The 27,345-nt window shown below is 38.2% G+C and overlaps 1 protein-coding gene across 1 annotated transcript in view; it reads left to right on the top strand.

Annotated features, from left to right (window-relative positions):
* Window positions 1-27,345, top strand: part of DHX36 (DEAH-box helicase 36) — a 50,673-nt gene that overhangs the window by 18,602 nt on the left and 4,726 nt on the right. Inside the window, exons 11-23 of the mRNA XM_046657924.1 lie at window positions 1,391-1,531; window positions 1,817-1,919; window positions 2,291-2,378; window positions 5,414-5,469; window positions 6,961-7,025; window positions 7,704-7,847; window positions 9,875-9,992; window positions 10,690-10,788; window positions 20,408-20,581; window positions 20,727-20,813; window positions 22,036-22,119; window positions 24,759-24,858; window positions 24,948-25,038. Of these exons, the coding sequence (XP_046513880.1) occupies window positions 1,391-1,531; window positions 1,817-1,919; window positions 2,291-2,378; window positions 5,414-5,469; window positions 6,961-7,025; window positions 7,704-7,847; window positions 9,875-9,992; window positions 10,690-10,788; window positions 20,408-20,581; window positions 20,727-20,813; window positions 22,036-22,119; window positions 24,759-24,858; window positions 24,948-25,038 (1,350 nt within the window). The remainder of the gene's footprint in view (window positions 1-1,390; window positions 1,532-1,816; window positions 1,920-2,290; window positions 2,379-5,413; window positions 5,470-6,960; window positions 7,026-7,703; window positions 7,848-9,874; window positions 9,993-10,689; window positions 10,789-20,407; window positions 20,582-20,726; window positions 20,814-22,035; window positions 22,120-24,758; window positions 24,859-24,947; window positions 25,039-27,345) is intronic.

Raw genomic sequence — 27,345 nt, 5'->3', positions numbered from 1 at the left:
AAGGGGTTTCTTAAAGGAAGAAAAGGGTGATATCTCTGTACTTGTCATCCCGTAGCCAGCCCTTAGAGGGGAGCTGAAGGTGGGTGGTCCTTGGATAGAAGTGCTCAGCCGAAGCCCCTGCCGTCCCCTCCCCAGAAGAAGAGCTGCACTGTGGGTAGGAGGAGGGGACAAACTAGCATGTGCTGACGGGAGGGTGGTGGCTGGCCCTTGGGGCGGGGGGTTGAGGGTGCCTCTTTCACAGTTGCTGGGAAGGGAGCCAACTGTGGGTCCATCCTGCTGACTAGGACTCATCTCTGTCTCAGGTTGCCCTCCCTCCAGGTGGTGCCTCTATATGTATCGAAGACTTAGGGGAAGCTGGGTCACAGGTACTGCATAGGGAAGGGGATTCACACTGGTGTCTGCTGTGTGTCAGGCACTGTGCTGTACTTTCTCACACTTTTTTTATTCTTGTGCCAGTACTGTTAGAAGAGTATTCCTCTCTCAAATAAGGAAACTAAAGGCCAGAGGTTTTACTTTGTCTAGGGTCACACAGCTAGTCACTGGCAGAGAAAGGACATCAGTCCCTTCGTAAGGCCATGCTCTAAAGCCCGCATTCCATCTAGATGCTGTTCCTTGGGTGAATTCTGAGGGGCTTTGGTCACTTTTCTTTGTCCACTCCACCCCCTGCCTCTCAGAGCCCACTTGTGGCAGTGGCATTCTTGGACAGACGCCATCTGTTTTTAGCAGCCACTGCTGCATGGTGGAGGCGTGGCATCGCACTGGCCTGCCACTGGAGATCTGTATGCTGGTTCTGGCTCTGCCATTAGCTGTGTCTGTGGGACTGAGCAGAATTCAGTAGTTCTCAGGTGGGTCTGCAGATCTGTAGATACACTGTCTGAATCTCCTGGGGCACTGATCAGAATTCCTGGATTAGCAGACTCCAGTCAGACCTACTGAGTCCAGATCTCAAGGTCTAGGAGTTAGGAATCTGTATTTTACAAACTCTCCAGGGGACTCCTGTGTGCACTCAGGTTGGGAAACCTCCTGTATGCAGAATCTGAGTTGTTTACTAGACAATCAGTAACTGTTGTTTCGGACTTAATGTTAACTTTTGTTTTAGAGCAAACTTAAAGGTGAAAGTTACTGTAGTTTATTTTTAAGACGATCTAGAGGTAGATAGAGAAGTATAGAGTAGATAATAGAGAAGAATGATTTTTATCTAAAATGTCAGATTTTATACGTTAGTGAATACTTGCAAATAAATTGATGTTTATCTAGCATTCATGAGAAAGTATAGTGCAAATGTTCTTTAGAATTCTCTTTTTAAAATCCTAAATGTAAAAAGTCATAGTAGATAAAACTAAAAAGCATTTCAAAAAAGTGAAGCTATTTAACAATGTTTTTATTTTAGATATGTTCCAGAACAAAAAGAACACAGATCACAGTTTAAGAGGGGTTTCATGCAAGGGCATGTAAATAGACAAGAAAAAGAAGAAAAAGAAGCAATCTATAAAGAACGCTGGCCAGACTATGTAAAGGAACTGCGAAAAAGGTAAGTTTATTTCGTTTGAAAGTGAGAACACAGTGGCTAAATGACTATAACAAAAGGCGGAGATCATCTTCTTGAATTCGTACATATTTAAGGAGAGCGTTGCAGGTCTCATAACCCAGCTAAATATTGTGCTCATTTGACTTGTAAACACTTAATATCCCAGTAATTCTGTCTGTTGCTGATGTTCCCCTCTTTGCAGATTGAGTTAATTTTAAAGTTTTATAGCAAATTAAACCTCAGGAAACTTTATCTAGTATTTCATGACTTTTTGTTTAACTTTGATAGGTATTCTGCAAGTACTGTAGGTGTTATGGAAATGATGGATGATGATAAAGTTGATCTGAATTTGATTGCTGCCCTTATTCGTTACATTGTTTTGAAAGAAGAGGTTAGTTTTGTTTTGGTGTTTTGAAGTCACATAATTTTCCTTTTATTTTCATATCAAGGCCATGAAAAAAGAAAAATAATTTTTTAAATGCTTTTAAAAATAGCCTATGGAAGAAATTGCTTTTGACACCAGAAATAAGAATCCCAAAACACTGAAAGATTTAAACATTTGGCCTGTTTGCAGATTAAACAAATGAAATATCTGGATTATAAATCCCATTTTAAGAACAGTGCTCGTATTCTTTAATTATAATCAGTAACTAAAAGTATCCTGAGCTAGTATAATTTTTATGAAAATGTGTGCACAGAATTTAACTTGTAGTGTATTTTGTCTTGTGGTTCTTTGTAATGGTGTTTCTCCCCTACTTGCAGGATGGTGCAATACTGGTCTTTCTACCAGGCTGGGACAATATCAGTACTTTACATGACCTCTTGATGTCGCAAGTGATGTTTAAATCAGGTATTATAGAAACGTATTTTACTGCAGCTCCAGGAGTGGAACTTGAATTGTATGTAGCCTGGTTTCTTTCTTTCATTTGAAGAATTGTTGCCTCTAAGGCTTCCTCAGTCTAAGAACTTGGTGGTCTTAGACTGGGTTGGGTTTTTTCAAAAGCTGGATCTCTTTTCCCCTTAGGGTCACAGATGAAGATGGTGGAGTGAAGTTCTTTATTTAGTATTAGGGTGAGAGTATTTTTCCTCTCTTCCTAAATTTGCCTGATAAAACTGAGTCTTTAAAGTTAAGATGTTGGCATTTAAACAGATTTTTTGTCTTTTTGCTCAATGCTGCATTTAGTTGGGCAGGAAAGAAGTTTGAATTTATTCCTTAGCTCAGTCTGTCTCAGCTCTGACCATAGAGCAGAGTCACCTGTGGCGCTTGTTAAAATTCAAACATGCAGACCCCGTCCTCTCCGCAGGTCTCAGAAAGGGACTTGCCCATCTGAAGTTTAAAAACGTCCTCAGGTGGTTCTCATGCTTTAACAGCGTGTTTAGAGAGATGTACCCTCTTCCGTCTTAGAGAAGTGCATGGGTACATTTGTCTTCTGTAAAATTCAGTCAAAGCATTTTCAGAAGTCATTATTAACTTCAAATCAGTAAAATACAGAGCAAATTCTATTTAGTATTTTATAGTTGTGGATATAATTTCTAACCTTACTCTATTGAAATGCTTTTGAAATTTTATTTTTACGAAACACTGAAAAATATTTTGATCTGTTTGTATTGGCCAGAAGAGAAAGTTGTATTTTTTATTCTTTGTTAAATCCAATTATGGTAATGCCCCAAAGCATTCTCTATAGTTAAAATTATTTACTGTTTTCTGGCTGCAAAAATAACCTTATCTGATTACCATGACTTCACTATAATGGAATACTGCTTTCTCTTTTCTTGGTCAGTGATAACCTTTCTCCATAGAAAAAGTATAGCTGTGATTACACTATACAGTTAGATTAATCTTTTAAACAACTGGAATTTATTTTTTTTGGCTAAACCTTCCAACTTCGGCCTCTCTTCCCTCCATCATAAATACTAATGTATGATCTGCGTTTAGTTTTAAAATCTGTCACAGTGTGTATGTATTTACTAAGAAAAATACAAGGAAGATATATACCAAAATGTAGTGTTATCATTTCTGGAGGATTGGGGGGAAAGGGTGTGTTATAGATTATTATAATTGACTTCATTATCTTTCTGATTTAAATTAATAATTCTCAAAGATGGAGGTATTTATACTTTCACTACAAGCTCACTGCCTTTTAAAGGAAATCTTTCAAAAATTTAACAAAAATGTTTTTTAGAATAAATTATATTTTAGAAGTTTAGCCTTAGTAATCAGTTATAGTGTGCTAGCCGTTGTAGAAATTGGGAAAATTGGCCTAACTCTATTCTGACTGAATAGTAAATCTCAAAACTCAATTTATCAAATGCTTATCAACTTTCTTATTTCTTTCTTCTCATAAGAATGTAGAATATGTTCCCATTGACTACTTTGTTTCTGCATATCAGCAACATAAACTGTTTTTATCCCAGCTATATTGTCTGTAGCAAAATTGTTTTTACTGTGATTATCCCTGGCTGCTAATTTTTTTAAACTTTTTATAATGAAACATTTTCAACTTACAGAAAACTGGAGAATCTTATAGTGAACACCATATACCAGTGACTTTAATGTAACCTTTATTTTTGTGGTCTAATTTTCTTCCTTTTTAAAGTCAATTTCACCTGTCACATGTTATCTCTAAGTATATAAGCATACATCTCTAAAAATGCAGTTTTCTGTATAACCACAAGGCCGTTAGCGTACCTAATCTTTAACATCATTTGATAATCCAGTCTATAATCAGATTTCCTCATTTTTCCCCAAAAGTGTCTTTCACAGCTAGCTTGTTCAAACTCTAGAAAAAGTCAAAGCAGACAAATCTTTTACTGTAGTTCTAAAATGTCACTCCCGCCCTCCCCTGCTCTCCGCATGGTGATGGCTTGAGGAAAAGACAAGCTCCAACTTTCTGGATTTGTGTGAATCTTCATGGTATCATTTCTTTTGACCCTCTCCTGTATTTCCTCTTAGCTGGAAGTTAGATGTGAAGGCTTGATTCTGTTTAAGTGTCTTTGGCTGGAATATTAATTGAGTTGATGTACTTGAGACCACCTCACAGGGACGAGTAATCAGCATTCGTTTTGAGCGGTGCTAATTGCTTGACAGCTTTTTACTTCTTCGTAAGTTCAGAAGGGATAGAGAGTCTATGGCGAGGGTCATCTCCTTTGAATAACAACAGCTGTTTTCTGGGGAAATACACATATCGAGTCATTTCGACACTTGGCTAGAGGTTTAAGTCGGTTTGCGTGTTTTGTAACCACGGCTAAGGTGAAAGCTCGCTTGCTTCCTGACACTCCCTCCTTGCCCTCAGGCTGCTCTCTGCTGGCTGATGATCGTGAATGGGCTTGAGCTGTTTCACTTTGCAACTTAAAACGAATGAGTATAATTTCTTAAGTTTCTAACAAAATTCTGTTAAAAAATGTAGGTCACTTTTGGAATGTTACACATTTAACTAGCACTATTTCATTATTTTCTTAGGACGTGGAAATTTAATAAGTAATTTGCTTTAAAGATTCAGGTATTCTCTTTATGATTAAAATAGTGAGGATCACTTTCGTCTACAAACATATTAAGCAGAATTCTGGTCTTTAGTTATGTAGTGGGAATGGAGTTAATGATGTTTTCTAGTATAATTTGAAAAGATTGTTCCAACTTTTAAGCATTCTTTAAGGATTTGGGGAATGTACTTATCAATATGAAATAAATAATAAAATGTTGACAAGAACGTGTTGGAGCACTCAGAAATGAGAATATAAAAAGAATAAAATTGGTCTGATTATATTTGGGAGTATAAATTAAGAATTATGTGGCTTAGTATCTGAATTTATGGTTCCATATATGTCTGATGGAACTTTGCTACACAACTGTTTATCTTACAGTTTAATTTTCTTTCTAATTTCCAGACAAGTTTCTTATTATACCTTTACATTCACTGATGCCTACAGTTAACCAGACACAGGTATGTGGTCAAATTGCTTCACCACTGTCTTTCAAACTGAGGCTGGCTGTAAGGACTGCTTGTTGTGTGTTTTATTTTTTAAGGTGTATTTTCAAATAGCAATGCAAATAAAAAATACTTCTTTTAGAACCTTTGTAAATGAGTCTTCAGGTGATGTTTGGACAAAAACTTGAATAAGAGGGTAATCCACACATCAAATTAATTTAGTCAAAATTAGGAAAAAGTTTAAAGATTGGTTTTACCAATAACTTCAGTTTCCTAAATAAAAGGAAAAGGTATGTGAGGACCAATAAAAATAAATCAATGTAGAAGTTAATTTTCTGTAACATACTACAGCTTGATGTTTGAGATTTTGATTTAACAGAATTAGTGTATTTGCAGGTATGAGATTTCCTCTTTTATCAGTAATGTGTATGGTTTTGAATGTTTTAGCTCTCTCAGATTCGGGGATTTCTCTAGCTAGAATGAGCGCTGCCTTCTCAAAAGGCAAGATCATTTTCCGGACTGCATGCAGTGTTTGCAGACCCAGGTGGAATGAGTTGGACGAGAAAATCTGCATCTCTTCCCTTCTCATTTTCCCACTCTTTTTATAAGGAAGTATTAAGACATTTTTTGAGACCCTTTTAGTATCCTTTCTCCAGGTACTTTAGTCCTGTAAGGCACAGCCAGCTGGGTTAGATACACAGTGCACACCTGAGGGGAGGAGAAGAGGAAAGAGCTGTTGACTGCAGAGACTGGACAGAGGGGCGTCCAGTGTGGAGGTGCTTCCATCTCTAACATCCTAACCATCAGCTGTTCTTTAGTTTGCTGGAGCATACGTGACTAGACTGGGAAACGTCTTCTCCAGCGATTACCATTTTTATCAACGAGAGGATGGGTTTCTGTATTTTTTTTTTTTTTTGCTCTACAGCCAACTGGTACTTGGCTACATGTCTTCCTTATACTTGGGTGGCTTTGTCAAAGTGGCATTGTTTGTAGGATTCAGCATTTGAAGAGAATTTTTCTTTTAATCCAGTCTGATCTCAGAAGCCAGTATATGGTGGTGCAGCCACTTGACATCCATTCTGAGGAGTAAGGCATCTGCCTGTTTGGTTGGTGTCGTTACCCATATAGTTTTGGGTAATTCATAACTCTTATTCTTAAACTAAACTTCTCTCCATCTCCATTAAAACTTTGTCTACACAATAAGATATTTATACTCTTCTAGTGTTTGTTTAAAACATTCTATTAAGTTGTTTTCCATTTGAAATCTTGTTTGTAATAAGGTTCTGACATCTGTGGGACATTTGGTTTGGTTTACCAAAAGGGAATTTTGTAGCATTGAAAATGACGTATACCTTGTAAATATATCTATAAATATTAGATGTGTGTGTCAGTCAGTGAACACAGAATGCTAAAAATGAACGGTATTTGAAGTAATTTCTCTAATTGCAAGAATGGTGTATCAGAAATTAGTGTACTTTTGGGGTTTTGATGTGTTTGTTCTTACAGGTATTTAAAAGAACCCCTCCTGGTGTTCGGAAAATAGTAATTGCTACCAACATTGCAGAGACTAGGTAAAAATTGTTTTAAATATCAACTACTAATGATTACATTAGTTTTGATCTCCATAAATGTTTAATATACCTTAATCTTCTATCTCTACAAGATACTTTGTAATTTCTTTAAAATGAAGCAAGTTTAATTTAGTTGTGGGAGTCAGCATAGGTTTGTTTTTTTTCCCACCTGTACTAATGTTGTAGCCCTCTTCAGGAACAACTTTTTAAGTGCTTTTTTTTTTCCTGTTTTCCTAAAGAAGCATGGGAGCTGAGGTCAATTTTGCCCTTTTTGCCTTTTTCTGATTGGGAATAGAATTGTTTGGTAATTAGTTATATACAGCCTTTAAAATTTATTGTATTTTCTTGGAGGTACAGGTATACAGTCACTGAAACAGATTGCTCTGTGGAAGCTGATATTAAACCATGGCACTGGGGGGGCCCACAAAGCTAGGGACAAAAGCCATGAGGCAAGCTCTGAAGTCTGGCTGTGGGCAAATGAGAGTTGAGCACATGGTCTGCAGAATGGGCAGTGTACTGCCTCTGCAGGCACTTGATCCCTGTGACGTTGGCAAATGCGGGAAGAGTGGGGAGCATCCTAAACGTAAACTCAGTGTGAGGCAATAAAAGATGCTCTAAAATCCCTATATCTGCTTTTTGATGTGTTTTTAATATTTTGTTTATCTATTTTCCAAACAGCATTACCATAGATGATGTAGTTTTTGTGATAGATGGAGGAAAAATAAAGGAGACACACTTTGACACACAGAACAACATCAGCACGATGTCCGCTGAGTGGGTTAGCAAGGCCAACGCCAAGCAGAGAAGAGGTCGGGCTGGAAGGTGAGGCGGGCCTTTGTCTGCAGTCTTTAGAACACAACAAAAGTTTTTGTAGCAGAATGTGTTGCTGGCATTTAAAAATATTATTTGTTAGGAGAGTTACCATTTGTATTTTTTAAACCTTACTGCAGCACATTTTTAAGTGGGAAAGTTGTCTTAATCGTAGTTTCTTTGGAAAAGTGTCTGCCAAGTTTTCTATTTTATGATTTCTACCTTCTGATTCCTCAGTCTGGTTAATTAAGATTACTGTTCTTTATTCTTATTAGTTATAATTTTGTTTCCATTCTTATTTTTAAAACATTTATTACTAAGGTAACTATTGGTACTATTTGCATGTGAGGTCCTCTCCTAAGCACTTGATATACATTAACTTGCCTAATCCTCACCACAGTGTGATGAGGTAGGTTGTCATCTCCATTTTACAGGTCAGGGAATTAAGATTGAAAGAAGGAATCTGTCTAGAGTCACACAGCTTGGTGAGCAGCGGAGCCAGGATTTCAATCCAGGCGGCCTGAGCTCGTTGTACGTTATAGCTGTACTGGTTTTTCACTATTAGTTACCAATGAAAACACAAGGAAGGCACCTGTTCCTCACTGATGTGGTGGTAGCATAAGAAATTAGAATATCTCTGTCTTAATGGTAGGAAAAATGATTGGCCTTTAACACAAATAATTGCACATACTGTTCATTTTCATACGTACTTCACAGTATTTTTATACGCTTACTCATATGAGTACTAGAATCATGTCTGGAGTTGTGGAAGAGAGGTGTTTTTTTTTTTGCCTCAAACAGGTAGAACAAAAAGGTTCCTATTAATCTTCAGATATTTAAGTAAAGAGGGAAGAGTTGAAAGAAAACTGCAGACCATTTTACCAACCTTTGTTTTAACTCCTGTGTCTGTAAAGCTCTGACTTACTTGGTGTCGTCTTTGCAGGTTATCCCAGTATGATTTAACTTCCAGGTAGTTTATGAAATTATGCACTTGGTGCTGTTGAGTCAGTCATGGCTTAGTCCAAGAATTGTCCTCTTCTCATTAGTTAGCATGGAGAACTTGATTGGGGGCCCAGCAGCCCTGGGGTTTGCCCATACAGACCTGTCACTGCTGGATACTGATTCAGAAAGTGTTTGCCGTAGCGAACAGGTTTGGGCCCACTTTTATATATGAATAGTAAACACATGAGGCCTTAGGTTTAATGTGTGAAAACAATTATGGAAGTAAAGTAATTGAAGTGTTACATTTTATCTAATTCTTCATTCTCACTGTCTTGGTGGAGGTTAACTATGGAATTAGCAGTGTTTTAATTTAAGTGAAAGATAGTCCCTTGAAGGCTCCATAGACATAAATTCCTTTAGCAAAGCCTGATTAGATTGATAATTATTTTGAAAGCCAGAGCAGACTCTATCATGTGCTCCTCAGTGGAGGCACTCTTCCTCTTAGTTTCTGTAGGCATGTTATATAATAGATGAGGGATCTTTGTACTCTCATGACCGAAATAGCCAAGATCTTTAGAATTTATTTTCATTCCTCTAGGAAAACGCCATCCCTTCCTGTAGCAGCAAGAGCTCATAGAAATACTTATCTTGCTTGAAAATACATGAATACCCTTACCTCTTCACATCTGTCCTTAACATTGTCCAAAGAATAGTATCTTTCTTGTCACTGGATAGAAACAATAGGAAAAAGTTCTCCAGCATCCTTCTGAGAGCTCACTAAATAGCACATACTTAAAATCTTTTAAAATAATATAAACAGGTTAACATAATGCCAAAATTTGTTACAGAAGATGCTCACAGGGCATATAGAAATTAACTTAAGTAGACTGCTGTTATTGAGCACAGCAATCTGGACTCTATAAGATGGAAATAGGGAACCAAATTATTGGAGGGGGAATCTTGTAATTCTTAAAACTAGGACAGAGATAGTGGATTTAAGGTTATTCAAAACAGATGAGGAAAAGGAATACATGATTAATAAAAATTAAGCAAGTAAATGTCACTGACAGTGCTCCTCCCCCCAACCTTTTTTTAAGAGTTCAACCTGGTCACTGCTATCATCTGTACAATGGTCTTAGAGCAAGCCTTCTGGATGACTATCAACTGCCGGAAATTTTGAGAACCCCTTTGGAAGAGCTGTGTTTACAAATAAAGGTAAATTAGGTGGGGGAGTTAAGAAACTAAATGGGGGTGAGGTTCTAATTTTCAACATCTTTTATAGAAGTAAGTAGTGTATTAATCTGCAGGAAAGAATTTTTACCATGCATTTGTTTTTTGCATGTGTTAGTAAACTGTTTTTAAACTTCCTTCAAGCATTTATTAAATAGTTTTTAATCATGCACTGCTCTGGAGCCAGACTGCCTGTTTGAATCCCACAGTTCCTTCCCTGACAAGCTGCTTCTGTTATATTGGGCAAGTTATTTAAATTAACCTCATACAAAATTCTTAGAACAGAGCCTGGCACATGGTAAGTGTTCACTAAATGATAGCTTCTATTACCACATCTTAAGCTGTCACCCCTCATTATAAGCTACCTACCATTTTTTCAGCACCTTATGTATTTTGATATGATTAGCCTTTTTATTTTGAAGGTAATTGATAATCAACTTGTTTGTTGAGATTTTAACCACTGCTTTTCTCATTAATAGAGTTGGTGGATGGTAGACAGTAATCTATTGGCCTTTAAACATGTTTTTATAAAATCACAAATGTGATTTTAACTTACTCTGGTAAAATAACTAACGTTAAAATCATGTGTATGTTTAATGCTTTGTTGGAGTGAGTGACACAGGCAGGAGTAAACAGTCATGTCAGTATGTGGTACATGTTTAATTATGTTTGTTCTCCCCAGATCTTAAGACTAGGTGGAATTGCCTGTTTTCTGAGTAGGTTAATGGACCCGCCATCTGATGAAGCCGTGTCACTCTCCATAAAACACCTGATGGAACTGGTAACTGTGACTTTTTTTAATTCTAACTTAAATTTAGAGTGTTAGAGCATGTAAGCCAGCTAATTATAAATTTACTCTCACTGCTGCAAGGTAGACCAATGAATATGCGGTGCTAAATTTGATTCACTGTTTGGCTGTTCAGCTTAGTTTATGAATTAGAAAGTTATGAAAGGATACCCTTGTGATATTCTTATCATTCTATGCTGTTTCCACACAGTACTTTTCATCATAGGCCTGATTTAAAATTACATTTTGAAATCTTTTAATTACTGATCTTCATCTTCATCTGTTCTTTTGTGTTATTTTCTGGGGAAGATTCACCCTGAGCTAACATCTTTGCCAGTCTTGCTTTATTTTGTATGTGGGTCACTACCACAGCATGGCCTCCAATGAGTGGTGTAGGTCTGCGCCCAGGAACAGAACCCAGGCTGCCACAGCGGAGTGCACTGAACTTAACCGCTAGGCCACAGGGCTGGCACCCTTCATTTGTACTTTTGAAATGAATTTGGTTGATTGATTCTCCACTTTCTGATTACTGTATTGTTTCTAGAGCTTTCATCGAATCCAAGTAACTTAATGACAGTATGGACATCTTATAAATAGGCAACTCTTGTATTTCTGAAGGAATACTGACAGGCGTCTTTTCTTCAAAGTATCATATCCTGCTACCTGCCATTTTGTTCTTAGAGCTTTTTAGCTTAATTCCTCTTTATGGAGTCATGCGCTGAGAAACTAGTTTCAGTGTCTTAGTTGAGTGACCACCTAGTTGGTGGCCGTCCCTGCACAAGACCACGTTGAGAATAGGCACAGGACAGGCTGTGTCATTGCCCAGAGTGGAGACAAAGGTTAGAGCTGTGCTGTCCATCACACTGGCCACTACCACTTGAGGTAGGTTAAATTTAAAGTTTGAATTAAACTACAAATTCAGTGTCTCAGTCACACTCGCACATTTCAGATGCTCAATAGGCACATGTGGCTAGTGGCTACCATGCTGCATAGCACAGAAACAAAACATTTCTGCGATCACTGTGAGTTTTGTTGATTGGTGCTGGGTTAGAGGAAGTGGAAGATGGGTGTTATGTATTTCAGTTTTATGTGAGCCATCCATGCAGATAATTTTGAGATTTTGGCCCATATCAGAACATTGCAGTAGCTTTAATGTGAGTAGTAAATCGTTGAAATGAAAAGTGTGGTAACTGACCTAACCGTCTCTGTTGAGATCTGCACTTTTCCCAAAACCATTTACTAAAGAGACTTTCCTTACTCCATTATATGTTCTTGGCTCCCTTGTCAAAAATTCGCTATCCATATGTGTGTGGGTTTATTTCTGGGTTCTTGATTCTGTTCCATTGATCTGTGTGTCTGTTTTTGTGCCAGTACCATGCCATTTTAGTTACTATAACTTTGTAGTATATTTTGAAATCAGGAAGTGTCATATCTCCAACTTTGTTCTTTTTTCTCAGGATCCCTTTGACTATTTGGGGGTCTTTCTTTGTTCCATATAAATTTTAGGATTCTTTGTTCTATTTGTGTGAAGAATGTTGTTGGAACTTTGATGGGGATTGCGTTGAATCTGGAGATTGCTTTAGGAAGTATGGACATTTTAACTATGTTAATTCTTCCCATCAAAGAGCATGGAATATCTTTCCATTTCTTTGTATCTTCACTTTCTTTCAACAGTGGTTTATAGTTTTCAGTGTACAGATCTTTCACCTCTTTGGTTAAGTTTATTCCTAGGTATTTTATTCTTTTTGTTGCAATTGTAAATGGGATTGTATTCTTAATTTTCTCTTTCTGCTACTTCATTGTTAGAGTATAGAAACGCAACTTGATTTTTGTATGTTGATTTTGTATCCTGCAGGTTGACTGTATTCATTTATTATTTCTAAAAGTTTTTTGGTGGGTTCTTTAGGGTTTTCTATATATAAAATCATGTCATCTGCAAATAGTGACAGTTTCACTTCTTCCTTTCCAATTCAGATCACTTTTACTTCTTTTTCTTTCTTGTTTTTTTTTTTTTTTGAGGAAGATAAGCCCTAAACTAACATCTGGTGCCAATCCTCCTCTTTTTGCTGAGGAAGACTGGCCCTGAGGTAACATCTGTGCCCATCTTCGTCTGCTGTATATGTGGGACGCCTGCCACAGCATGGCTTTGCCAAGCAGTGCTGTGTCCGCACCCGGGATCTGAACTGGCAAACCCCGGGCCGCCAAAGCAGAACGTGCGCACTTAACCGCTGTGCCACCGGGCTGGCCCCTATTTCTTTTTCTTGACTGATTGCTCTGGCTAGGACTTCCAACACCAGGTTAAAAAGGGTGGTGAGAGTGGGCATCCTTGTCTGGTTCCTGTTCTTAGAGGGATAACTCTCAGTTTTTCTCCATAGAGTGTGATGTTTGCTGTGGGTTTGTCATATATGGCCTTTATTATGTTGAGGTGCTTTCCTTCTATACCCATTTTATTTAGAGTTTTTATCATAAATGGATGCTGTAGCTTGTCAAATGCTTTCTCTTCATTTATTGAGATGATCATGTGATTTTTATTCTTGGTTTTGTTAATGTGATATATCATGTTGATTGACTTGTGGATGTTGAACCATCCCTGCATGCCTGTGCCTGTAATAAATCCCACTTGATCATGGTGTATGGTCTTTTTAATGTGTTATTGTATTTGATTTGCTAGTATTTTGTTGAGGATTTTTGCATCAGTGTTCATGAGTGGTACTGTAATTTTCTTTTTTTGTGTTGTCCTTCTCTGGTTTTGGTATGAGCGTAACATTCCCCTCATAGAATGAGTTTGGAAGCTTCTCCTCTTTGGTTTTTTGGAAGAGTTTGAGAAAAAAAGGTATTAAGTCTTCTTTGAATATTTGGTAGGATTCACCAGGGAAGCCATCAGGTCCTGAACTTACATTTTTGAGAGGTGTTTGATTACTCTTTCAATCTCTTTACTGGTAATTGGTCTATCAGATTTCTCTATTTCTTCTTGATTCAGTTTTGGAAGGTTGTATGATTCTAAATATTTATCCATTTCTTCTAGATTACCCAATTTGTTGGGAAATAGCTTTTCATTGTATTCTTTTATAATCTCTTGTATTTCTGAGCTGTTGGTTTGTAATTTCTCCTCTTTCATTTCTGATTTTATTTATTTGAGCCTTCTCTCTTCTTTTTCTTGCTGAGCCTAGCTAAAGGTTTGTCAGTTTTGTTTATCTTTTCAAAGGATGAGCTCTTCGTTTCATTGATTTTTTTCATTGTCTATTTATTTCCACTCTGATTTTTATTATTTCCTTTCTTCTAATGAGTTGGGGCTTTGTTTCTTCTTCTTCCAGTTCCTTTACATGCACTTAGATTGTTTATTTTAGATTTTTTCTTGTTTGTTGAGGTAGGCCTGTATTGCTATGAACTTCTCTCTTACAACTGCTTTTGCTGTATGCCATAAATTTTGGCATGTTGTATTGTCATTTTCATTTGTCTCCAGGTATTTTTTGATTTCTTCTTTCATCTCTTCATTGACCCAGTTGTAGTTCGGTAGCATTTTGTTTAATCTCCACAGAGTTGCTGCTTTTCTGATTTTCTTCCTGTAGTTGGTTTCTAGTTTCATACCGTTATGGTCAGAAACGATGGTTGTTATTATTTCAGTCATCTTAAACTTATTCAGACTTGCTTTGTGGCCTAATGTGTGATGAATCCTGGAGAGTGTTCCGTGAGCATTTGAAAAGAGTGTGTATTCTGCAGTTTTTGGATGGAATCTTCTGTATATATCTACTAAGTCCATCTCTTCTAATTTGTCATTTAAGGCCAATGTTTCCTTATTTATCTTCTGTTTGGATGATCTACCCATTGGTGTAAGTGGAGTGTTAAAGTCCCCTACTGTTACTGTGTTGCTGTCTATTTCTCCTTTTATGTCTGTTAATAATTGCTTTACATATTTAGGTGCTCCTATGTTGGGTGCATAGATATTTACAAGAGTTACATCCTCTTGTTGGGTTGTTCCCTTTATCATTATGTAGTGCCCTTTGTCTATTGTTACAGTCTCCTTTGTCTGATACAGATATGGCTCCCCCAGCTTTCTTTTCTTTGCTATTTGCATGGAGTATCTTTATCCATCCCTTCACTTTCAGTTTGTGAGTGTCTTTAGGTCTGAAGTGTGTCTGTTGTATGCAGCATATATATGGGTTGTGTTTTTTTATCCAATTGGCCACCCTGTGCCTTTTGATTGGAGCATTTAGTCCAGTGACATTTAAAGTAGCTGATGATAAACATGTACTTATTGCCATTTTGTTATTTTTTTCCTGAGTGTTAATAGTTTCCTTTCTTTCTCTCTTTCTCTCTTCCCTTGTGATTTGATGGCTTTCTTTAGTATTACGGTTTGGTTCCTTTCTCTTAATTTTGTATGTATGTATTATAGGTTTCTGGTTTGTGATTACCATGAGGCTCATATATAAGAACCTAGGCATACAGCCTTCTATATTAAGTCGATGGTCTCTTAAGTTAGACCTCTTGCTAAAAGCTCTACTCAGACTCCCTCCTACATTTGATGTTTTTGATACCATGTCTAACCTCCTTTTAGTGCATGTGTAACCGTTACCCTCTTATCATGGAAGCAGATCATTTTAGTGCTTTTTCTTTTGACCTTCATAGTGGCTTTATCAGTGGTTGATGCGCAACCTTTACTGTATATATGCCTTTACCAGTGATTTTATTGGGTTTTGTTTTGTTTTTTTGATAATTTTCTCATTCCTGTTTGTGGTCTTTTCTTTTCCACTTAAATAAGTCCCTTTAGCGTTTCTGGTAGGGCTGGTTTCTTGGTGATAAACTCCTTTAGTTTTTTCTTGTATGGGAAACTCTTTATCTCTGCTTCCATTCTGAATGATAACCTTGCTGGATAGTGTATTCGTGGCTGTAGGTTTTTCAGCACTTTGAATATATCGTGCCACTCCCTTATAGCCTGTAAGATTTCAGCTGAGAAGTCAGCTGATAGCCTTATGGGGTTTCCTTTTTCTCTTTCAGCTTTTAGGATTCTCTCTTTATCTGTAATTCTTGACATTTTAATCATGACGTGTTCTGGTGTGGGCCTGTGGGTTCTTCTTGTTTCGTGCTCTGTGTGCGCTTCCTGTACCTGGATGTCTCTTTCCTTCCTTAGGTGAGGGACATTTTCAGGTATTATTTCCTCAGATAGATTCTCTCCCCGTTTGTCTCTCGTCCCTCTGGGGCACCTATAATACAAATATTAGTGTGCTTCATGTTGTCCCAGTGCTCCCTTAGACTGTTCTCACTCTTTTTAATTCTTTTTTCTTTTATCTGTTGAGCTTGGGTGATTTCCTGTCGTCTTTCATCCAATTTCCTGATCCATTCTTCTGTATCATCTACTCTGCCGTTGAGTCCCTCTAGTGAATTTTTCATTTCCACTGTTGTATCCTTCAGTTCTGATTGGTTCTTTTTCACATTTTGCAGTTCTTTGTTGAAGTTCTCACTGTATTCATCTCTTCTCCCAAGATCATTGAGTGTCCTTATGACTGTTAGTTTGTAGTCTTTGTCAGGTAGATTATTTTCTCGCTTAGTTTAGTTGTTTTTCTGAGAATTGTCCTGTTCCCTTACTTGAAATGTGTTCCTTTGTCTCCTTATTTTGCCTCTTTCTCTGTGCTTATATCTATGTATTAGGTAGGTCAGATATATCTGCTGATCTTGGAGAGGTGGCCTTATGTAAGAGATGCCTTATGAGGCCCAGCCATGTGCTTCCCTCTCGTCACCAGTTCCAAATGTTCCAGGAGTGTCCCCTGTGTGGTCTCCAGTCCTTTCAGTCACTTTATTGGGCATGGGGAGCCTCAGCGTGGTTGGCTGCGAGGTCTAAACAGCACATTCCTGCTGCAGTTTTTCTGTTAAATGAGTAGGCCACCAGCATGGCTGGTTGCTAGGCTCGGGTTCACCATTGTTGGAGGCCTAGGAGGGCAGCTGGGTGGGGCTGGCCCTAGGCGTGGCAGCACACAATTATTTCAGGCATTTGAAGGTAGGGCCAGTCCCTTATGTGGCCATTTGAGAAGCACAAGTCTGCTGCATTTGACAAGCCTCACTGCCCGCAGGCCCATGCAGCCTGTCAGCACCTTCCTGCTCTGTGCCCATGCCCCGACACACTGAAGCAGACCCACTCACTCTGCTGCAGAGGCCCCACACACTCCACCAACACAGGCCTACCCCTTGTGCCTGCTCTGGCCCTTGCACATGCCCTGCCCTGCCGAGGTGGACCCACTCACTTTGCTGCAGAGGCCCCACATACTCCACCTATGTGGTTCCACAAGTTGCCCAAAGACCTGCTGTTGGGTGGGGCCAGTCCCTAGGGTCGGCCGCCTGCCCTGGCTGAGCTGGATCAAATCTGGGTTCTAGTGGGTGGGGCAGACCCCTGCAGTAACAGGCCAGGAGAAGAGCTCCCATGGTGTCTGCCAGCATCTGTCCCAGCACGCCTGTACTAGGTCACAGTAATGGCTGCCACCAATGTCTCATTACCCTGGGAGGTCTCATCTCTCACCAAGTTTCACCCAGAGCCTATTAAGTGAGTCTCTTTTCACCAAAGGACTGTCCACCTTTCTGGTGATTTTAGGTTTTCTTCTGAAATGGGTGAATTTGTGCCTGGGCCCTTTAAGAGCAGACTTTTCTTTCCTTTATGTCCAGTAGTTTTTCTGGGGGCATTCTCCATTGTTGTTAATACCCAGCAGAGCCAGATATTATGACACTTGTCTTAGTTGTACCGAGTCCTGAAACTGCTTATTGTGGCAAAGCTCCCTGCTCAGATCCCCTGCTCCTCCAGGGAGGGCTATGTACCTTAGGATTGCTCCCGGCCAGGCTGGCCTCTGCCACCTGAGTCAGCACTGCCCCTCGTTGTGGGGGCTCTTTATATCCAGTTTTCAGTTCTCTCTCAGGGGGCGTTTTTCCAAGAGTAGTTGTAAATTGGTTGTGTCCGTGGCAGGAAGTGAGTTCAGAGTCCACCTACGCCACTATCTTGACACTGCTCTCCTAAGATTCAGTCTTTACTTAGCAATTTGCAAGCAACAAAATTGTGGAAAGGCCATCAAATCCTTGCCAACAAGGTAAGGTCTGAAACCCATGTTTTTAAAAATGTTTTTATTGTGAAATGCAGCATACCCATACAAGATAAATGTGCAAACCAAAAATGTCCAGGTTAATGATTTCTCACAAATATGTCCTCATTACTCATGTCAAGAAGTGAGAATGTTCCCAGTATCCTAAAGGGCCACCTCCAACCCTCTCCCATCACTGCTCTGTCCCTCAGTCCCAGAGGTGACCTCCCTCATGTCTTTGATGTGATCTCCTGCTGTTTTTCCTGGTGGTTTTACCAGGCAAGTGTACATCTCTATAAAGAGCTTAGTTTATTTGGCCTCTTTTGTGAACTTTACATGAACTCACAAAGGTGGGGGAGGTTGGAGAGCAAATGGGGTTCTGGATTCTCTCACTTAGCGTTGTGGGATTCATCTGCATTGTTTCTTTTAGCTATACTTGATTCCTTTTCATTTCTTTACCATATTTTACTCTGTGATTACTGGAAGACTGTTTGGTTATTTTAAATTTGAGCCTGTTACATGAGGCCATTACGTTCTTCAGTATTCCGTGTTTCTTGATGCACATGTTTAAGTATTTCTGTGTCAGTCTTTTTCTTTATTGTTAATGGTGTTTGTCCTTTAGTAAGTCTTTATCTACCTTGGAGTCATGAAAATATATTATTTTGACTTTGTCGTTTTGTTTTTCACACTTAGATGTATAATCCTTCTGCATTTGATGTGTGTGTGTGTGTGTGTGTGTAAGGTGAGAGAGGAGTCAAAGTTTTCATATATGTAGATCAGTTGAGTGAGCACTTACAGAGCAGTTTGTGCTTTCCTCTTTGTTTTGCAGCCTTGGTCATAGATCAGGTGGCTCTGGATTGGTGTCTGTTCATAGGTTCTTTTTTACTGCACCGGTCTGTATTTCTCTCTCGAGCTGGTGCCTTAGTTACCATGTTGAGTCTTACCAAACAAGAACACGATCCATCCCATTGATTTATGTATTGAATGTCTCTTGGTGTTTCAGGATTTTAGATATAGGGGTTTTATAGAACTTTTTAGAAGATTTATTTCTTGGTGAGTGATTTTTTTTTTTTGGATTATGCTCTAACTTTTAAATTTTTCATTTTCTTGTGAGTCTGATACACAGAAGTAAATTGTGAATATTGACCTTGTATTCATCAATGCTGTGAAACCCACTTATTCTAATAATTATATGTAGATGTTTTTCTGCATACATAGACCCATCTATAAATAATTACAGTTTTATTTATTCCTTTCCAATCATCTAGGACCTGTAGTACAATGTTGAGCTGTTTGGTATGCATTCTGGTGTTCTTCTTCTTAAAGCAAAAGGTGTGAATTCATTGAGCATGTTTGTTAGAGATTTTTTTGTAGAAACTATCTTTAGTTTACTAGGAGATTTTTATCATGCATGGATAATTTACCTTATCACACACCTTTTCTTCCTGTAATGAGATTATATGATTTTTCATGTTTAATTTATTGAATTACATTGTTTTTTTCTAATGTTAAACTACCTTTCATTCCTGAAACAGACTTAACTTGGTGGGATTCACTTTTCATTATTTTATTTTGGGTTTCTCATGAGTAAGATTATTCACTAGTTTTCCTCTCTCCAAATGTCCGTGTCAGGTAGGTACCAAGATTCTACTAGGCTCCAAAACAAGCTGGGAGTATGATATGTTTTCTCTTGTTCTAGTCTCTGAGTTGCTTTTGTAAGATCCAGATTATGTCCTCCATAAATATTTAGTAGAAGTCTGTGTTTAATGAGACCCAGGGGTTATATTTTTCTTTACTTTTTTGTTCAAATCTTCTTGTATGCCTACTTATTTTATTTGTGTACCAGACATCCTCTTACAGGGTTCTTTGTAGATAAAAATTTGAAGCTTGAGATGATGATAATTTCCTCCAGAGAGGATTTTCTTGCTTCTGCCAGGAAAAGAAGCCCCTACGCTGGGCTCATCTCCTTGGGCTTCTGTCCCTCCCTGAATCTTAGACTTGTAATTGTTTTGTAACTCCTCAGTGTCTTGAAGCAGCTCCTTTAGCTGTCCTCAGTGGGGAGATTGTACCAAATTACCTAGGTCATCAGAGCTGAAGCCATCCCCATTTTGACCGGTTCTAGATACGTTTGTTAATATCTTGCTGTTGTTTTGCATGCCTCCTAAGCTACTGGAATTGAGGGGCTATGCATTGTATATTCCAAATAGATAACAGTACCTCCTGTTTTTGTTTTATTTTTCCCATAGTGCTTGTACTTTACTGGGTGATTTTTTTTTTTTTTAATTTCATTGAAGGCTTGCTATTGTTATGTCTCTCATTTTTCTCCTAATATTTACAGTAAAGGCAAGTTGTGGATTAGTTTTGTTTTTATTTAAATAAATTTCTAACCTTTGCTGACCTTAAAACTTATGTTTTGATGAAGAAGCCTAAAGCTGAGCAATGTTAAGGCATTTGGACACAAGAAAGGAGTGGCCTGTTTTTTTTTATTAAGCAAGCTAAAATAGCATTAAATGTGATGCTTTACACTATTTTACATGTAAACCCTCATTTTACAGAACGCTTTGGATAAACAAGAAGAATTGACGCCTCTTGGAGTCCATTTAGCACGGTTGCCAGTGGAGCCACACATCGGAAAGATGATTCTGTTTGGAGCTCTGTTCTGTTGCCTAGACCCAGTGCTCACCATAGCTGCCAGTCTCAGCTTCAAGGATCCCTTTGTCATTCCACTGGTAAGAAAGTGACAAAGGCCAGACCTTTTTAGAGACACAGTAGTTGTTTGCTTAGACACATTTTTCATTGGCTTTTTATCAGAATGCCATTCTCTATTATATACCATCAGAGCAGTTTAACCTGCTTTCCTGTTTGTTTTTTAAGGGAAAAGAAAAGATCGCAGATGCAAGAAGAAAAGAATTGGCAAAGGATACTAAAAGTGACCACTTGACTGTTGTGAATGCATTTGAGGTAAAAAATAACTTGTTCTGAGTTGTGAATTGTGACAGTTTATTCAAGTGAAAAGCTGATAACAGAATAGGAGCGTATTTAACTGTTTAAAATCTGCATTATAATAGGTATCAGGAGTAAATTACTGTGAGAATGTTTGAAATTAGGTGAACGTTTGAAAAACATGTACACCATTTTTCAGTTTTGTAATTGCTCCTTATGTCTACCTATTACATTTACCCTTTAAGAGCAGAAGTCTATATGTATTTTGAGGACAACAGAACAAGTGAACAATTTATTTTATAGTTTTATTTGATGTTACTCATATCTTTTGTCTCACTGGCGTTCATGACAGAAGGTCTCTCTTTGTTGATTAATAAACTGCTGCTGTCTGCAGCTTTAACATCTGCATGGAGTGTCACAACCAGGTATGTTGTTCAGAATACAGACGTTTTCTGCTCCTAAAGCCAGGCTTATCTGAGGATGAACATTCTTGGAAAATTTAAATATGAGTTGGTTTATAGAGACAGCATTTTTTTACTGTAGTTCTAGACTCAGTTTAGTACTACATATTATGAGAAATTGACCTGTTTTTTCCCTTTGAGCTCATTCTTTTTCTCCATTTCCCCTTCTTCTCTAGCTAAAAAAAAATCTGTAAAGTTGGAAATATGTGGCACTGCAATTTGTTCCTCAGAGTACTTTTTTTCCTTTTCTGGGAAAGATTCACTGGGCTAACATCTGTCGCCAATCTTCCTGGCTTTTTTCCCTCCTCCCCAAAGCCCCAGTATGTAGTTGTTTATTCTAGTTGTAAGTCCTTCTGGTTCTTCTGTGGGAGCCGCCGCCACAGCATAGCTGCTGACAGACGGGTGGTGTGTTCCACGCCGAGGAACCGAACCTGGGCTGCCAAAGTGGAGCAACCACTAGGCCATCAGGGCTGGCTCCACAGAGTACTCTTTTTGATTAATATGTAAAGGATGATGCCATTTTATGTGAAATACACAATATATTACTATAGAACTTGTACTTATTTGTATAAAGCTCTGGAAATTCAGTAGTGGTAATCTCTGATTAGGATCATGGGGAGTTTGTGTGTTTTTAGTTTGTAAATTTCAAAATTCTTTGAATTTTTTACAAAGAAAATGAAATATTAGTAGAAGGTTAAATTAGTACCAAAATAAAGATAAAGTAGTAAGCAATCTTTGGGGAACAATCTTGATAGTTTTCTTCATTTCTTTGCCCGTAGGGCTGGGAGGACGCTAGACGACGTGGTTTCAGACATGAAAAAGACTATTGCTGGGAGTATTTTCTGTCTTCAAACACTCTGCAGGTAATGGCGAATGTTTTGAAATCATTCTCATTTGTGTTGGATTAGAGAATATAGGTTATCTTTTCTGTACAGTTAGATCTGTAGCAAAAAGTTAATTGTGTGCATTTGTCTTACGAAGGAGAATCGTTATACAGGATAATAGAAGGAATCTTTGTTGAGTCCACTGCAACAGAACAGGAAAAGATGTATAATATAATAAACAAAAACTAATGGCTAAGCAAAGAAGCGAGGGTCCAGAATCCCCAGGAAAGCACAGTGGGTCTTGGGGACCATTCCTCTCCCCACCCTCTAGCTGCCATTTTGGTGACTCAACCTGAAAATTTTCCCTAACACTCCTAAAATCTATTTTCAAATATCAAATAGGGTGAGTATCTTTGCTTTAACCTTCGGGTAGGTATCTTTACCTGATTCAGTGCAGTGAGAAAACACTGGCCTGGAGGGATTTGTGAAACAGAGGGAAGTAAATAATAAATAGGGCAGATGCACATCAGACTTGAGACCCTACACTGATTTGGAGAAGTGATCTCAAGCCACTGGGAGTAGTCATATCCTTGCTTTCCTCATTACATGTACACTCTGTGACTTGAACCCTGGTACTGGACATTTAACAAATCTACAAGGGGGTGAAAGAATCAAGGATCTAGCATATTTCATCAAAAGTTCCCAAACATTAACAAAAAGAAGAGTCATGACAACTCTGAAAGATACCACAGCCAAAGGAATGAAAAAACAAAGAATGGAATGCAGCATATCTCAGCAGACCTTACAGCTCTTTATAGTTTGGAACAGTTTAAGAATATGAATTCACCAAGACAAAGATGAGAAAGTATAGGCATGTCGTGCTTAACAGTGGGGATACGTTCTGAGCAGTGCGTTGTTGGGCGATTTCGTCATTGTGCGAACATCCTAGAACATCATTTGTGCCTACACAAACCTAGGTGGTATGGCCTACTCCACACTGAGGCTGTATGTGCTAATATTATGGGACCTCTATCGTGTATGCAGTCTGTCACTGACCGAACGTCGTTACACAGCGCATGACTGTACACCTGTCGGATGAATGAAGAGACTGAAGATCTAGGAAGACAAGTGGAAGACCAAAAGAATCACAAGGAATAAAATGGACAGCCCTTAAAGCAAACTCCTGCCCTTAGAGAAGGGCTTGAGATAATCACAGTTTATAGACGTAGCCACAAAAGAAAATTAAAACAGAAAAAACTTGTAGACAGGAAGAGAGGACTCCTCTATCCTGAAGGTAGTCGGTGCCTCTACGTGGATAGTGAAAGTGCGATTGAATGTATTCAGTGATGTGTAAGAACATTTCCCTGAAACAAAAAAAAAGGAAATGAACCATAATTATGAAAGGATGGCTGAATCTCAGTGTTATTTGAGAATATCATATCCAGTCAAGATATTAATTCAAATGTAAAGACAAAGGACAGGTGTTCAAGAAAGCACTTGAACTACTGCACCCATGAGCTGTTCTTGAAAGATTCACTGACAGTGAAATGCTCCTTAAGAGATGAATCAAAAAGAATTCAGGGATGGAGAGTGCGTGCTAAATGGTGTACATTGAAACTGTCCAAATATACAATGAAACAGTTTTGGGAATTAAGGATTCAGAATAGAATGTAAAGGTTATTATCGTGAACAGTAACAATAATGGTAATATAACCAGGAGGCGGCCTAGTGAGTGAGTTATAAGATAAATTAGGTGGGGACGCTTAAGTGACCCAGTTGATAAAAGGGATATATACTTACGTACAGATGGCTTTATGTTCCATCATCTCTTCTTTTAAGCTTACAAGGATCCTTTATTAAATATCTCTTGTGATTATGAAATGTAAGAGTCATCTAGTTAAGTTTCATTTGTTTAACTTCTTTAAATTGAACTAAAATTAATTTGAACACTTTAATAAAAACAGCTTCTATGCTGTTACCCCATAGTTAGGATAGCATTGCTGTCTGATTCTTCTGTCAGTGCACATGCAATGATGCTTCTGACAGTATTGCGGTTAGGGAAGCTTCTTCATTTGTACTTTATTACTTGAATGAGCCATACATCATTTTCACCCAAATAGTGATTTTTCTTAAAAATACAACAAAAAACAGGTCCTAAGCTTTTGTGCCAGTTAACTGTGGTTAATTCTCAGTAGGAGAAATATGGAAGTTGTTTATTTTCTTTATGCTTTTCTGTATTTTTTTCAAAATACGGGGTGAAGAGCAATTTTCAAAATTATATTAGTCTTCTTGCAAAATGGACAGATCCCTGAACATCAGTGTTATTCCCCACAGTAAGCAGACCTTTCCTGTCAGAGACCAGGCAGTGAGTGAGTGAGGCTGCGGGCCCTGTGGTCTGTGTTGAGCACTCACTCCCCTCTGCCTTGGTGGTGCAGAGCATCCCTGGGTCATTTCTGGATGAACGGCTGTGGCTGCATGCTAATAAAACTCCATTGACGGAAACAGGCTTTTACACATTTTATAGTTTACCATCCCCTGTGCTAAAACATCACATTTTTGCAAAAGTTTTTTATATAGTAGGGGAAGCTTATAGCTAAATTTATTTGAGTACTTGCCTTATAACCCTGTAAATCTGTGTAAAAGGTGTTCTAGTTCTGTGTGTTGCCATTGCTGCCTAGATGCTGCATAACATGAAGGGGCAGTTTGCTGAGCACCTGCTGGGAGCTGGCTTTGTGAGCAGTCGAGATCCCAAAGATCCCGAGTCTAATGTCAATTCAGGTAAAGCAGAGATACACTGTAAGTAACTTCTCGCTGCTGTCTGTTGTATCAGTATTTTACTTTTTTCTCTACCTTCCCACTCCCAATAGATAATGAGAAGATAATTAAGGCTGTCATCTGTGCTGGTTTATATCCCAAAGTTGCTAAACTCCGACTAAATTTGGGTAAAAAAAGAAAAATGTAAGCATTGAAGATTTTTATGAATTCTTTGTTATTCTCTCCTTAAACTTTTGAAATCCTCTAATTCATCAGGGCTTATATTGTACATTTGTTCTTCTTCATATTTGAGCCATATTCTTGTTGTTTACTTTTGGTCCTTTAAGGGAAGGCAGACTGTATTAACACAGGCAGCGCTTTCCTCACAGTGCACACTTCGAGTCTGTTCACAGAGAACGTCAGTAAGATAGAATACCAGCGTCAATGTGGGAAAAGTGAGCCGCTCTTAAAAACCAGTGCCTGTTGACATTGCTTAGAGTAGATTTTGTTTCAGGACTTTTTTTCTCTATTCTTATAAAACAGGTAATTTTGTAATTTAGTTCTTTGAATAAAAATTGTGGTGATTTCACTGTTTGGAGAAATAAAGTATAACTTTTAAATATATATACAGATAGAGTCAGCCTCGGTGGTAATTGGAGACAACAACAAGGCATGTTTTTGCCTACTAAATGAGTTCGTTCTGGTGAGGAAACAAACTGGGAGTCACGAGTGGCTGGTGGTGTGTGAATTGGTGTCACCCTTTTGGAAGGCACTCTAGATTAGAATGACCTATCAACAGGCATTAAAATAGGCACTGGTCCAGTGCATTCATAAATGACTATTTTAATTTGAGGACTGTGTCCTAGGAAGTAATTCCTAAGGTTTTTTAAAAGCTGTGCTGTAAACAACATAGAATTCTAGTAGCAATGGGGAATTTATGGTTTTATAGTATCGTATTATATGGCATTTCTGTTAGTAGGGCGTAAAAACAGTCTATGAAGTAACAAGGTATTTGAACTCATGTTAAATGAAAAGTTGGATACTCCATGATTATAAACATGAAAAAATATAGACCTCAAACAAATACAGACAGTGTTCTAGGGTGGTGGTTCTCAGCTGGGGCAACCTTGGCACCATCTGGGACATTTGTGGTGGCTATAAACCGAGGGGTACTACCAGGATCTACAGATAGAGGCCAGGGATGCTATTACACTTCTACCCCGCACAGGACAGCGCCCACAAGACAGACGTCAACATGTCAGAGACGCTGGGGTCGGGGAGCCCTATTCTCAGGTATATGGGTAACGTGAATGTTACTCGTGGTGGCTGGATTATCCACATTTTAAGTGACCCAGGGTACTTTTTTGACATCAGTACTTTGTCCAGTTCTTCATATCTGTCCCTAATTTCACAGGACACTTCACAGAGAGATCCTTGATAGACAAACCATTTTATATATCCCTCTGCCATCCTAGGAGGCTTTATGAAAAAATATACTTCTCTTTGGATTGGTGCTTTGTTCTGGTGTAGACCAGAGGACAGCAAATTTCGGCATACTGGTGAAAAGCTTGTCTGGGTGAATTTTTATTGAAACACAGCCACACCTGTTCGTTTACGTGTTGTCTGTGTGTGCTTTCCTGCCAGGCCAGCAGAGCTGAGTAGTTGTGACAGAGACCATTGCACCCACAAAGCCTAAACTGTCTTCTCTCTGGTCCTGTGCAGAAAAGGGTTGCCAGCACCTACTGCTCTTGTGATGTACGGTTGCAGGATGGTCCTGGTCAAATTGACTGTGTGGTGCAGAAAAATAATTTCTGATTTTATTCTGAATAATGACTCATGACTCTGATTGATGATTTTGGTAGAAGTATTATGAATTTCTAGAACCATGAGAAAATGCTCTTAAAAACAAATAGGAAGGGTTAATGGATTTAACCCTTTTATGCTGTTGTCTAATACAGGTATTTACCATTGACTGCTTAAAAATAAACTGTCAAACATCTCCCTGTTGAATAATTTTAATTAAAGACTACAGATTGAGGCAAAATTTTTATGACTATCAGAGAAAAAATCCTAGGAAGGCAGAGACTGAACTGAGCTGTGTCAAAGTACATTTTTTCCAAGTATTCCTGTTTTGAAATTGGAGGATTTGAGTGAACACGAACTATTTAAAACATATTTTAGAATAGGTTTTTTAAAATCACTTGTAGCTAAAGTCTCTTTTAAACAAAATTCCTAATTTTTTATTTTATATTTTTCTGGGTGCATAAGCTGTGAAATTTTTTAATTGATCATTTCACAAAATTATTCTGTAAATTGAGGGCTATTTATCAGTATCTTGACTGACAGTAAAATAGGCTATTCTCTTCGTTCGAATCACTTAGAATTATACCATACTTATTTCACTCTTTATCCTTTAGGAGTATAGTATGTATTAACACAATTAAGGAATATTCTGTCAACTTTCTAATATGTTGAGTAATTATATCTGCAAGAAGAAGATCTGTTGTATGA

Source organism: Equus quagga, chromosome 1 (assembly GCF_021613505.1).
Source record: "Equus quagga isolate Etosha38 chromosome 1, UCLA_HA_Equagga_1.0, whole genome shotgun sequence".
Lineage (NCBI taxonomy): Eukaryota > Metazoa > Chordata > Mammalia > Perissodactyla > Equidae > Equus > Equus quagga.
Note: the sequence above shows the minus strand (reverse complement) of the source record. Positions and strands in the feature narration are given on the sequence as shown.